The 14,718-nt window shown below is 42.9% G+C and overlaps 1 protein-coding gene across 1 annotated transcript; it reads right to left on the bottom strand.

The window, feature by feature from the left end:
* Positions 1-244: 244 nt before the first annotated feature.
* Positions 245-11,993, bottom strand: PSMD13 (proteasome 26S subunit, non-ATPase 13). Its single transcript, XM_020806980.3, has 13 exons — positions 11,781-11,993; positions 10,027-10,105; positions 8,128-8,162; positions 7,978-8,033; positions 7,354-7,397; positions 7,033-7,119; positions 6,489-6,660; positions 5,697-5,776; positions 5,487-5,612; positions 4,798-4,860; positions 3,290-3,370; positions 1,686-1,802; positions 245-1,063 (listed from the first exon to the last, which is right to left on the bottom strand). Exons 1-13 carry the CDS (start codon positions 11,873-11,875, stop codon positions 968-970), a joined length of 1,131 nt encoding a protein of 376 aa, XP_020662639.1. The 5' UTR covers positions 11,876-11,993; the 3' UTR covers positions 245-967.
* Between the last annotated feature and the right edge of the window lie 2,725 nt (positions 11,994-14,718).

The following is a 14,718-nucleotide window of genomic DNA, read 5'->3' as shown; positions in this document are numbered from 1 at the left end:
TCGTAAGTCGAGTCCATATATTCCTATGAGAACGGTTCGTAAGTCGAAACGTTCGTATGTCGAGACCCCACTGTACTACTTAAAAAGATTAACAGCAGACCTCACTTTTTTAAAACTAGATGACTCTCAAGTGACCTCCACCCCTGCATTTCTATGACTCCAATTCCAAAATTTATTCATCTTTAAAGAAGCCAAAGACTACATTAACCCTTCCTTCTGGACACCAACAGAACTGCACAAGAGGGAAGGCAGAGAAGTTTATTCCAGCAGTATTTTACTGCAGCACACTTCTGGACAAAAATTCGCAAAAGACAAGAGCAAACCAAAGAGAATATATATAAAAAAAATTCCACTAAATTTTATGACTTTATTCTTGGAAAACTCATTGATGGGATTGAGCAGCTTCTTCTTCTGCAAGATGTGGGATGGGGGCTAGGAGAAAGAGGCGAGTGTTTTCACTTATGTTGCCCTTGGGCTGGTTGAGAGAAGTTCATGCTCTCCCCCCCCCCCCATGTCCACCAGGAATGCCTGACAATGGCAGAAATTGCCCCTTCCTTCCTGCACACAAAGTACAAGATGGAAGTTTTGCTGCCACCCCGTCGGTCTAGTGACCTCCTCCACAGTATTAGTGCATAGCCCCCTAGTATTTGCTGCACAACAGTGTCACACCAAGACAGATTAGTCCATCATTAAATTCCTTCACTCCCCCCTTCGGTGGCAGCAGGGTGGGAGCTTCCTGGGGAGAGTGTTAATCAAACGCTAGCGCATAGGAGGGAATTCCCGACTCCAAGCACCAAAGGGTTACACAGCAAAGGCCACTTAGTCCTCTGTACAAGCATCAGAAAAAGCAGTTCTTCCCCTCCTCCCCTAGCCCCCCTTTTAATAGAATTCAGTACAGAGTCAGTGGTCAGGGCACCGCCAGTTTCAGCAACAGTACAAGATACTCGCACAGCCAGTGCAAGGTCCTCTATGTCAGGATGTCATGGGCTTGGTGTTCTACCAACATTTCCATGCTCTTCACATCTGTGCACCAGAACTCCAGGCGGTCTTTCATGCCTTTTATCTAGAAAACAAATCCACAAGCACTCTTGTAATTGAAGCACAGCAGAATAAAAACTCAGCTAGGATAACCAGCAACCAATTCTTTTTCAAACAGTGTCCTGCATCAGCCAACATTTAATCAGCAATGCTAACTGCTCTTCCACCTTGCAACAGGGGTGGTGACCTTCCACTTCCCTCTTCCACAGGAGAAAAGATCTATGACTCTAGAAGCCCATGTATAGACTTTACCTGGCACAAAGGAACTGCCAGCACTTTTTCCCCCCTCAATGGCTGGCATTATGGCCAAACAGAGCGTGGCAGGGGCAGAGTGAGTTGGGTGGGGGAGGATCTGTATTCCAAACTCCGCCATCAATTAAGAGGCCCATGAATGGACCCCTCACCAACGTATGTTATAAGAAATTTCCTTCTCAGTGAAATCAATAGGAGACAATATTTTTACAAAGACTTTTACTCCCTTAGCTTTTCATTCACTGGCTGGCATAAGCTCTATTTAAATACTAAAATATAACACATAAAAATAAGGTAATGATTAGCCTTATCAACGCCTTTACATACAGTCCCTCCTGTTTTTGCAAAGTAACCTCCCTTTTTCAAGATTGCAAGTCATCCAAGGGGTATTTTACCTGTTGTAAATCCAACACCCGTGGTTGGACCCAAGTCATGTGAACCTTTTTATCCACTTCATCAATACTGCCCTTTACCAAACCCACAGAAAGGGCTTTCATCACTAGCAGTTCCACCTGTAGAAGACAAAAGAAGTCTCTATTGACTTCAGAAGAAACCAGATTGATCCCAGACAAGGTGAACAGTCTGAACATTTGTTACAATTCAGAAAGTATGCAGCTAATAAATAGATAATGGCAAAAGATCAAGGTAATAGCCTCTGTAAATATCTGTCTGGAAACATAACTGAGCCAAATATACCATATTTTTTGCTCCATAAGACGCACACACACCCCAAAAAATGTGGAGGGGAAGTCTGTGCATCTTATGGAGCGAAGGCGGCAATTATGGAGCAAAGGCGGTGATTTCGCCCCCGCTGGCCCCGTGGGGGGGGGAAGCATCGCAAGGGTGAGTGAGCCTTCCAGGACCCTTGCGCTGCTCCCCCCACCCCACACGGGGCCAGCGCGGGCGAAATTGCCAGCTTCCAGGTGGGGGGAGCATCGCAAGGGTCCTGGAAGGCTCAGTCGGACACTTGCGACGCTCCCTCCACCCCCCCCCACGGAGCCAGCGCGGGCGAAATCGCCAGCTTCCATGGTGATTTCGCCTCCGCTGGCCCTGTGGGGGGGGGGAGCGGCGCAAGCGTCCGAGTGAGCCTTCCAGGACCCTTGTGCCGCTCCTCCCACCCCCCACGGGGCCAGCGCGGGCGAAATCGCCAGCTTCCAGGTGGGAGGAGCGGCGCAAGGGTCCTGGAAGGCTCACTTGAACACAGCCTAGGACCCTTTAAAGACTCACCCTGCCCCCCGGGGGTCAGAGGGGCTGAAATCGCCACCTTCTGGGACTCTTCTGAAGCTTCCCAAGCCTCGAAAGAGTCTCAGGTGGCGGTTTCGCCCCCTCTGACCCCTGGGGGGGCAGAGTGAGTCTCTAAAGGGTCCTGGAACACACCCTAGGACCCTTTAGAGACTCACCCTGCCCCCCCGGGGGTCAGAGGGGGTGAAATCACCACCTTCTGAGACTCTTTTGAGGCTTGGGAAGCTTCAGAAGAGTCCCAGAAGGTGGCAATTTCACCCCCTATGACCCCCGGGGGGCAGGGTGAGTCTCTAAAGGGTCCTGGAACATACCCTAGGACCCATTAGAGACTCACCCTGCCCCCCCGGGGGTCAGAGGGGGTGAAATCGCCACCTTCTGGGACTCTTTTGAGGCTTGGGAAGCTTCAGAAGTGTCCCAGAAGGTGGCGATTTCGCCCCCTCTGGCCTCTGGGGGGGAGGCTGGGTGAGCCTCCAAAGGGTCCTAGGGTGTGTTCCATAAGACGGATCTCTCCATAATGCTCACCAATTTTTAGGGGAAGAAAACAGATTAATTTTTTTCCTGTTTTATTCTCCTAAAATTTTGGTGCGTCTTATGGAGAGGTGCGTCTTATGGAGCGAAAAATACGGTAATACAATTATCTAAAATGAAAACTTTTGGGTAAAATGGAAGACAGCACACAACAAGAACAATGAACTAATATACTCAATGCCTTCCAAACACTCGGTTCCTTTATACAGTCACCCCAAATGCAACTTGCCTCATTTACAGTGACTTTGGCACTTTTAGCAATCTCCTCAAAAGTGAGTTGCCTGTGATTAGCTGGCCGGGTGAAAGTCATCTGCAATGAAGAAAAAAGGGTGTTAAAAGTAACTTGGACTGAAAAAGGAAAGGACATTTTGCAAAAAAGCCATCAGAATCATTTCCCCTTTCTTACTAGTCTCTATGCAAGAGCTTATCTACAAAACTAGAAGTTTACAAAACGATAGCACATACTTGTTGTCAGAGATACTGTAAAAGACACTGCGAAAGAATACCTAGAAGTAACAATCATTTCCAAATTTATGTAATTAATAGATGTCTATCTAAAGAAAGAAAAATGTCCAAGGTACTTCATCCTAAAAAACTAAAGGTAAAGGTTCCCTTGACATGGTTGTTGTGGGTTTTTCAGGCTCTTTGGCTGTGTTCTGAAGGTTGTTCTTCCTAACGTTTCGCCAGTCTCTCTGCTATCCTCTGAAGATGCCGGCCACAGAGACTGGCGAAACGTTAGGACGAACAACCTTCAGAACACGGCCAAAGAGCCCGAAAACCCCACAACAACCATTAGATCCCGGCCGTGAAAGCCTTCGTGAATACGTTCCCCTTGACAAATTGTCCAGTCATGTCTGATTTTAGGGGGTGGTGCTCATCCCCATTTCCAAGCCATAACAGCCAGTGTTTGTCTGTAGACAGTTTCCATAGTCATGCGGCCAGCGCGACTAGACACAGAATGCTGCTACCTTCCCACCATGATGGTACTTATTTATCTACTTGCATTTTACATGCTTTCAAACTGCTAGGTTGGCAGGAGCTGGGACAAGCAACGGCAGCTCACTCCATCATGTGGATTCGAACTGCTGATCTTTCAACCTTACAGCCCAGAGGCTTTGCAGTTTAACCCGCAGCGCCACCTAGTCTACTTCAGACAGACTTTAAACAGCAAATGTCTTAAGGTCTGAGAAGTTAGGCTTTGCTGTAAGGAAACTAACAAAACAAAATGTGCCATTTACAGTATATGCCAAGATAACAGAAACCTCATAGGTTATTTGAATACTAAGTGGTGGCTTTCATGCATTTGTAAACTCCTGCATGTAAACTACACCTTTCATTGTTTCTACAATGGACAGAGGGATAATTTTTGTTGCTTTGTAACATAAAACAGTTATCTGCTTCTTCACAAAAGTAAGAGACAAATGTTTCAGTTACCCAATAGGACCATCTATTCTTAGATCTTTGTCACTACATTTTATGTTGTAAGCCGCCCCGAGTAGACATGGTCTAGAGGGGCGGGGTATAAATTTAATAAATAAATAAATAAATACTGCCTAGAGTTAATGACACAGAAGGTCACATGGTGCCATATGGAGCTGCCAAATTCTTATGAGAAATTACCTACTAAAAGCCTGAGTGAGGAGTCATGATGAAAGTTTACCATTCACACAAACACTCTGGGTCACAAGAGCTCTACATTAAATGGGTGGGGACCAGTGGAGCATTTTTGCTACTCACCTCCATGAGGCAGAGCAGCTGGATCTTCTGCAGGAGAAGAGCTTCATTTGCAGCTAGGTCTGGCTGTAAAATATGACAGTTTGGAACTTTAGCTACTGCAAAAGCTGCATTTAATCTAGTAAGATGCAAACACCAGGTAAAGTGTGCAAAAAGCACTTAATTTCAGTTTTCTTGCTTTTGTGTCATCAAGACCGTAGCTGTAACCCTGCACAAAACCTATAAACCATTTAACACTTCTAAATGCAGCCAATGAAACTAATTAACCAGTCACCACCTTTGGGAAGGAATGTTTAAGACTAAACTTTTAAAGAACTTCAGAAACTTGGAAGGTCACAAAAGGAAATAATAATTACCAATTAGCAACTATTTACATAATGCCCGCCACAACCAGAAAGCACAAATGGAAGTTAGTACAGCACTAGGGCCTATTAGAGGTACACAACCTAATTTTATAGTTCCAGGAGCGCATCAATAACAAGACACTTAAGCCTTTGGAGGACACTGTCAAAAGATGGGAAGATGTGAGTTTGCATAACACACAAGTGCTTACAGACTTCACTTACACTTCTGTTACAAGAAGCCTGGAAATCTTTTTCAAATTTTAATCCTTCCAGTGTATAGATGAAAAATGTATTTGCAAAGTATATGCAAGTCAATAGTCATCTAAAGTCATCACATCAACCACCCACCTGCTGACCCCATGCTGACTTCAAAGCCTGGAATTTTTCCACATTCCCACTGTTGAAGGCATAAAGTGTGTCAATCAGCCATTGTCTGTCTGTGTCTCTCAAAGACTCCAGCACTGGATGCATAAGCTGAGGACAAAAATGAGGCAGCACATTGAGATACAGCTGTTGAATCTTTAAGCACAGTAATTTAACCAATACATTTCTACTTACCAATTCGCCAAAATTATAGACTCCTTCACCAAGGAGTCCTGCCAACCCCAAAGTAAAGGCTCTTTCCTGTTGGTCTGCCACTGAAAAAGAAAATTGTCTTAATCAAGAGACAGTTCTGCCATTTACCCCACATTTCACTACACAGGTATCATTTTGAGTGAGACCTCAAAATGATACCTGTGTACTGAAATGTATTAAGAGTATTTCCAGCTTACTACACATGTGCATGTATACGTCTGTATGTTTATAAAGAAACAAAATTAGCTGCGAACATTTCAGACAGAAAAATGTCAAATTCCTCAACCCACTTTAAAAAAAGAATGTAATGTATTTTACAGACTTGCTTCAGTGTAAAGAGGCACATTCAATTGATTTGGAATACTTTCTCAAGCAACAGGATAGAACAAGAAGGATGAGCACTGGACTGCTAACTGGGTGAGAGATGAGAATATTTTAAGTATGTAGAGCAAAAAGAGGTGTAAGGTAATGTGACATAACATCCCACAAAGTCCCAAACAGTTATTCAGTTCAGCTCTAACTTTGGGGGTTTCAGGCACAGACCTCAATTTACTAAGTTTTGCTGCATACTGAAATTTCTAAGCCTTACAGCTATGCCTCCAAAACTGGAAACAACCTCTGATTGTCATACAAATTCTTCTTTACTAGGCCTGCTCTTCTGAGAATTAAGAATTCTAACAATAGGGTTGACAGAAGTCTACCTCCACATGGCATGTAACTCTATAAATCTAGCAGACAAAATAAGCGCAACATAGAAATAAAAACAGGAACTACCTGGCAGATCTTTGACATCTATACAGCCCAGGAACCTTAATGCATCCTTATAATAAGAGGCATGATTCCCAATTGTCTGATAATATTTGCTGGAGAGATCATAAAAGCGGCTGTGAACAGATGTCACACCAGGAAGATTATTTAGCATCTCCTCAACCTCCTCAATGGTTTCCTAAAGAAAACAGAGAGAATACCAATTTTTAATTTTTAGAAGTATTTTATCTGCATCTACGTATCACCATGCTTGACGCCCTTTCTCTTGAAGCATAACCATGTTACAGAATCTTGTGATGTGACTGACAGTCTAATAGTTTGTCCCATCCTCTGTCACAAAATCAGGAATATTTAATTTCTGGAATAAATAATAGTTAACTCCTAAATGCTATTATTACAGTCCCTATAATGCCCAAAACTGAACACTATGCATTAGGAAACATTTATGTTAATAGCTAAGAGTAGCATAAGAATTGCAAAAACCATTTGATACTCCACAGTCACATAAAGTTTCATCAATATTAATGCACAAATATAAATATTTTCTCACCTTTGTGACTTGTAGGTCACCAATGTTTAATTTCAGGGCCCCGATGGCTGTTTTACATAGAATCACGGCTTCATCACTGCTTTTCACCTGCAGCAACAATGCAAATTCCATATTACAAAACAGCTACTACAGGCAACTAGTGCCTGGTTGATGCAGCACAGCAGTGTCAGCAACACTTGGCAAAGGGTGTACCTTCATTTCTGTCCTTGATCATTTACTTACAGAGAATGAAGTAACATTTGTTGACCAATTTAAATGTATTGAGAACCATTCTATCTCAGTTGATCATATATTAATTACAGAACTATCACACATACTTGCCTTTTCTCGGGTTTTTTCCAGAAAAGTAAGCGCCACGTTAGGATCTAAAGAGGTACAAGCAAAATCACAATGAGGTTCATATAATCTCTGGCCGGATTCTTTCACAAAAGACTTAGAATTAAGAGCCTGCTTGCATGCTATTTTTCACCTGAGAATAAAACAAGAGCAGGAGAACTCAAGCATGTTCCCTCCTTCTACTCCCAGAAACAATGAATGATGAGATGCTTCCTCAGGCCTCTGATCTCAAAGACTTTATGGTCTAATGTTCAAAGGCAGAGGAAATCTCACGTTCACATTAACGTACAATCTCTTATTTAATTATTCCATTTGTCTCTACAGTACAGTGAGGAAAGTGAAATGTCAAAATAGACGTATCTGTAGAATTCCTAGGGTCAGACATTTTGCATTTACATTAATGCTATGTGATAGAAGTATGCATATTTAGATAAGTTCAAGACTATCAATATCCAGAAAGCTAAAAATGTAATTTCCTCTTTCTCAAGTCTGAAAAGGTCAATTGCTTTAAGAACTTATGAAGACCCCCATTGCTAGATTCCATTTTGAACCACTCTGTTCTGGAAACGATAGCAGAAAAAAGAAAAAAAGAAAGAAATCATACTTTACCTGTCATCTGCCGCACTACATGAAGAATTATTTCTACAAGGGACAAAGGATTCACCCTAGAATAAAGGAAGTTATATGAACAAATGGAATTATAAGGCATTTAATATTATATGTATTTATTTTTAGTTTTTAGGCACTCGATTTTTTTACCTGTGTTCAAATTCACTGATAAAGTTCTCATATAACTGAAAATCAAAGAAAAAGAAAAACTTTAGCAAAGCTTGTGATTACTCAGTCTCAGTCATACTAACATCAGGAAGCCATCATGCAACTGAAGTTTGTTTGTTTTTTTGCTAGCACTAGACCAGTGTAAAACACACAATGAAAGCAATAATTGAGGAAGAACAGCATAAAACAAAAATCTGAGAAAACAATCTATGTTCTTATAGGAAAATGCCATCTAATGCAATGGACAAATATAAGCCCATACTCATTTTTCAAAGGAATTCCAGAAAGCTGAATGTGCTTGTGTGTGTCATGTGGCATCAAGTCAATTATGACTTTTAGTGAACCTAATAGCGCTTGAAAGGTAAATGAGATATTTAAGGAGTGCCTTCAACAGTGGCATGCCCAGTGAGTTTCCATGGCTAAGCAAGGATTTGAGTGCAGATCTCTTGAGCCCTAGTCTGACACTTTATAAATTATACCACATTGGCTCTCATAGTATTTAAGTACTCAAATCTAGCACAGTTTAAACTGTAGTATTCTTCACAAACTGAATTATGATGGAACACACTGTCTTAATAGCATTGTAACCTGATACATTTACACACACATTATCACAGAACCATTGGGCTGATTTCAAACATCATCTTCCATGAATTGAACTGTTCTTTTCACTGGTATAAGGAACTGAGATCCAGCAGTTTTTCCACCTAGGAAGGGACTGGATACTTTCTATAGATTATTCTTCTGCAGCCCCAGAGGCAACTTACATGGTGTTCTGAAGGGTTGTCCAATCAAGTAAGAGCAGACTTTCAGGGGTGTGTGGGGGGGGCTGAAGAGAAGGAATTTGTAGAATCACACAGTATATGAAATTCTATTCTGCACAAGTATGGATGTAGCCCACTGGGTTATAACCAAATGCCTCCATGGGTAAAAGGTTCATTGATCTGGCAAAGGTTTTTATGAGTGTAGAGTGTCTGCTACAATCTGCACCTCAGAAAACCTAGTCCAAAGCACTGATGATGTCTTTGGAACAGTGTGTAACACAAGGGAGAGGAATGGAGAAATGCAGAAAAATTTGTGCGGAGGAAATCAGCTCCCCTCTTTTTGCTCTGTACTAAATCAAAAACCTTCCATCAGTAGAGGGATCACAACTATATGTGGTGCACAAGGTCACGGAAGCATTTGTAAAGCATCTGGTTCAATCTCTACTGGATGCAGCAAATCCAGGCTGAAGCATCATCACCAAGAAGCCTCTAACTGTTCACACTGATATAATGCCATTACATTTCATTTTATATCAACATATGTACTGACATTACACTTAGATTAAAAATAGCACTGTGATCTTTGTGAGCTCACATTACAACAGTGAAGAGCTGCACCTGATGAAGTGGGTTGCAGTGTATGAAAACAGGTACAATAAAACTAGTTTATCTTTAAGGGGCCACAAGGTTCTTTGGTTTTGTTGCAGCAGACTAATATGGCGATCCCCTGGAAATTTTAGAAACAATTAGAACTTACTTAATATTAGGATACCAGCAATATTAGTACAGTAAACTCCTGTATCCACAGTTTTACTTATCTGCAGTTTGCCCCCTGCCCTTCTATGCAGAATATATGGGTTCCCTCATGTCCATGAGTTTCAGGCATCCACAGTAGATTGTGGAACCAATCCCCTGCAGATAAAGGCCCTACCGTGTTAATAAATGACTAGGAAGGTGTGTTTATTCCATCTTCTCCAACACTTAAGAAGCTGACTGCTTTCCTACATTACTGAAGAATGCTTTTTACTGTGACAATACCGAGACATCTGGCAAATAGGAATAATCCAAATGCAACCCACTACCATTATAACAGTTTTGACAACACTAATGAGAATACCTTGATGAGTCCATCTCCTTGGGCAAAACAGGGATCCTGTACAAAGTCCAGGACCTGTAGAGTCAGCTGGTGCCACAATCTGTAAGTCAGAAACAGATACACTAGTGAAAATGGAAAACAGAAGTACTGACAAATATGCAAATCAGAAAAAGCTAGAAGAGGTCTGCCATTCTTCTGGACTCCCAAGTCCCAGAATTCTCCAAAAAGGAAGCTGCCACACTACATGAAGAACTATTTCTACAAGAGACAAAAGATCCACCTCAGAAGAAAGGGAGTAATATCAACAAATGGAATTATAAAACAAGTATACTCTACCAGCAGAACGGGCCAGTTAAAACAGGAAACTGACAAAATTAGTTTATCTAGAAACGTTAATCACTTAAAGTGGGTAGGCTAAGAAAGATCTTTATTTGAATGGATGATGTTTCTGTCAGTTACAGTAGATAGGCCAATGGTTTGATTCATTATACAGCAGGTTTATATATTTACTAATACAGTACATCTCTGAGCACTGCACAATATTTTAACATCAATCCTTAAGGTCATAAAGCATTCTCTCATTTTTCACTGTGGCAGGAAACACACCCTCATGGCCAAAAATAGGAATTATTTTTAAAGCAACACTATTAGTAAACTATCATTTGGAACTATGCCAAAAAGGATGGCTTTTTGTTATTGCTATGGAAAAAATATGGACATATCTCTTTTACAGCAATGAGGGATGCATTCTAAAGTTAACACTACACCAGAATTACACCAACATTGGGACGAGTATTTCAGTAATCTATTTGCAGAGCTGAAATGTTGCCAATGTAAAAAGTTGGAAAAATCTCCTACACTTGTTACTCTGCAAAGAGCAAGAGAGGTGCTCTGTAGCCAAAAGGTCACAACAAATACTTAACTGTATGCATCTACACAAAATAAAATGTTTATTTTTTAAAAAAGAAACCTTTGCATGACGCCAACTAGGTTTGGGCAGTTATGTCAGCACCAAATTTCAACTGAAACTGTTTGATACTTCAAAAGCCTACATTTACCCCAGCTTGAATCAGGGCACCTAAGATCTGAATTTAGAAAGAAAGTAGAAAAGTCCAAAAAAGAAAAGTCTTCCAGAGTGAGATGCACTGCGTTAGTTTAAAATTAGAAACTGTATCCCTCTAAGGGCCAAAGCAGACATTACATGAGGCCTGTGAGTTGAAGAGACATCTTCTTAACCCTAGAAAGCATCTGGCTGCACAGCAGCTTTTCTCAGCACGAGTCATTTAGTGCACTTTGCTTTGTGACTGGTTTTCAGGACTTAAGCACAGGGTTCCTTCTTTAGTCCGACTTCTAACGTAAGAAAGTCTGCCTGAACGGCTGCTCTCCAACGCAACCAACGCTTCCGGGGCTGAGGAAAACTTAACAGGGGAGCAGGACCTGACAGAGCAATATTCTTTCGGCTAAAAGGGGGGAGAGAAAGAGCAGCAGCAACCAAAGCCCAAATCAAACGTGTGCCTGGACCGGATTGGGGGAGGGAGGGAGGACAGACTCAAGCAGCGGCAGCTCCTCCAGCCGCCCCCTCCTCCGCTTGCTTCCCCAATACACGGGGGGGGGGGGCACCGACGCGTCCGGAGGAAAGACAAAAGCGGAGTCCAGCCGCCCTCAAGCCCGCCCGTCCGCCACGCGCGACCATCCATTCCCTCCCTCCCTCCCTCCCCTCTCTCCCTCCCCTCTCTGCGGCCGCGGCTCCCGGCCAGCCCTCCCCGCCGGCTCACTTTTTGTTGTAGAGCTCCTCCAGGCGGTGCCACACGGCGGCCTGGCCGGGCCCCGAGCTTTGGCTCTGCTGTAGGTAACCCGGTACGTCCTTCATGGCCGGGCCGGGTGAGGGGAGGGTGTCAGCGGGAAAGACCGCGCGGTGACTCTGAAGCGCAACAGAAACAGTGAGGCCGGGCCGCCGGAAATGCACAGTCACTTCCGGCACCTTCGGCGTGAAGCATGCCGGGTACCGTATCGCCTTGCATAGCGTAGCATCACTTCTCGATTCCGCCCTGTGGGAATGGGGGGGCGGCGGTTAAGGACATACGACGTACATTGCTGGTCGCCATGGCAACAGCGACCTACACGGGTCTCGAACGCCTCCACTTTGCACTCGGGCTGGGCGAACCTTCAAAATTCTTCCTACTGTACCTCCTTCGGGCGCCCCCTGCCGTGTATGGACGCATCGGACCATAGACATTGCCACAGCATTGTAGGCCCCGCAATAGCGGCCATTCGTCCCGCAGGAGGGTGGCTCAAATACGGAGACCGACTGGGGTCACGTCGCAAGGACTGCAGACCTTTATTTAATAAAAAGTTTTAGCACATGATTAATAATTATCACTGCCCTGTAATGGTATGCTCGACGTTGTTCGTATTTAGTCGTTTCCCCATGGACCAGAGCACACCAGGCCCTCCTATCCTCCACCGCCTCCCGGAGTTGTGTCAAACTCATGTTGGTAGCTTCAGTGACATTGTCCAGCCATCTCGTCCTCTGTCGTCCCCTTCTTCTCTTGCCTTTATAGTTTCCCAACATCAGGGTCTTTTCCATGGAGTCTTCTCTTCTCATGAGATGGCCAAAGTACTGGAGCCTCAGCTTCAGGATCTGTCCCTCCAGCGAGCACTCAGGGTTGATTTCCTTTAGATTTGATAGGTTTGATTCCCTTGCAGTCCAGGGGACTCTCAAGAGCCTCCTCCAGCACCACAATTCAAAAGCATCCATTCTTTGGAAGTCGGCCTTCTTTATGGTCCAGCTCTCACTCCCATTTACATCGTTACTGGAAAAACCATAGCTTTGACTATGTGGACCTTTGTCGGCAAGGTGATGTCTCTGCTTTTTAAGAGGCTGTCTAGGTTTGTCATCGCTTTCCTCCCAAGAAGCAGGAGTCTTAATTTCATGGCAGCTCCACGTCTTGTTTTTGCTGACTGTATAGAACTTCTCCATCTTTGGCTGCAGAGAATATAATCAATTTGATTTTGGTATTGCCCTTCCAGTGATGTGCATGTGTAGAGTCGCCTCTTGTGTTGTTGGAAAGGAGTGTTTGTGATGACCAGCTTGTTCTATTGACAAAACTCTATTAGCCTTTGCCCTGCTTCGTTTTGAACTCCAAGGCCAAACCTACCTGTTGTTCCTTTTATCTCTTGTCTCCCTACTTTAGCATTCCAATCACCTATAATGAGAAGAAGAACATCTTTCTTTGGTGTCAGTTCTAGAAGGTGTTGTAAGTCTTTATAGAATTGGTCAATTTCAGCCTCTTCAGCATTGGTGGTTGTTGCGTAAACCAGGATTACTGTGATGTTGAAAGGTCTGCCTTGGATTCGTATTGAAATCATTCTATCATTTTTGAGATTGTATTCCAGAACAGCTTTTCCCATTCTTTTGTTGACTATGAGGGCTACTCCATTTCTTCTATGGGATTCTTGCCCACAATAGTAGATACGATAATCATCTGAATTGAATTCACCCCTTCCTGTCCATTTTAGTTCACTGACGCCCAGGATGTCAATGTTTATTCTTGCCATCTCCTGTTTGACCACATCCAGCTTCCCAAGGTTCATAGATCTTACATTCCAGGTTCCTATGCAGTATTTTTCTTTGCAGCATCAGACTTTCCTTTCACTTCCAGGCACACCTGCAGCTGAGCATCCTTTCAGCTTTGGCCCAACCACTTCATTAGCTCTGGAGCTACATACTTGTAGTTGTCCTTGTCCTCCGCTCTTCCTCAGTAACATGTTGGACGCCTTCCAACCTGAGGGGCTCATCTTCCAACGTCATATCTTTTAGCCTTTTTGTTTCTGACCATGGAGTTTTCTTGGCAAAGATACTGGAGTGGTTTACCAGTTCCTGCTCCAGGTGGATCGTGTTTAGTCAGAACTCTCCACTATGACCTGTCCATCTTGGGTGTCCTTCACGGCCTAACCCATAGCTTCTCTGAATTACTCGAGCCCCTTTGCCACGACAAGGCAGCAATCCATGAAGGGACTTGTTGTATTAGTGGTATCTTCCAGCACAGAACATAGAATTTGTGTTAATACTCTGTGTAGGAAATAGAAGGGCCTTGCAAATAAAAGTACAGTAGTAGAAAATAATAAATTAACCTATTGAGATAACAGTAACCATTGTTCTTTTTAAAGTAGTTCATCAGCTCTATAGGTGTGACATTTTCTGTATTCTGTTGTTTGCTGTATGTTTGTGCATGCATCTAAACTTTTCAGTAAACCAAAGAAAATATTGCACCTTATGTTGTGAATGGGAATGGGATCTGAGAATTTGTCAAATCTTTTGATTTTTCCCCAGTGTTCATTTAACATCTGAACACCTATTTAGAATGCTTTATTTCTACAAGCATGTATCTGGCATGGTTGACCATTTATTTCTAAGTTACTGCATTTATCTGTTTTTCTTTTTACTGCATTACTTAAATTTTAGTATTTCTTTTGTACTTTCATTTTGATGTGAACCATTCTGGGCATGGAAAATACAATACCTCTTGAATTTTTCATTTTTAATAGTCTGCTTCTCTTGTGAATGTTGTCAAAGTACAGTTTTTGGAGAGGGGGTAAAGTATCTCTCCCTTTGGCTTTGTGCATTTTTCAATAGAGAGGTAAGAATCCATGCTAGATAATCAGACCAAAGAAAGGGGCAAAGTCTATCCAGGTAAGTGTTCTGTTCACACA

This window comes from Pogona vitticeps, chromosome 1 (assembly GCF_051106095.1).
Source record: "Pogona vitticeps strain Pit_001003342236 chromosome 1, PviZW2.1, whole genome shotgun sequence".
Taxonomy (NCBI): Eukaryota; Metazoa; Chordata; class Lepidosauria; order Squamata; family Agamidae; genus Pogona; species Pogona vitticeps.
This window is presented reverse-complemented; position numbering and strand designations above follow the sequence as displayed.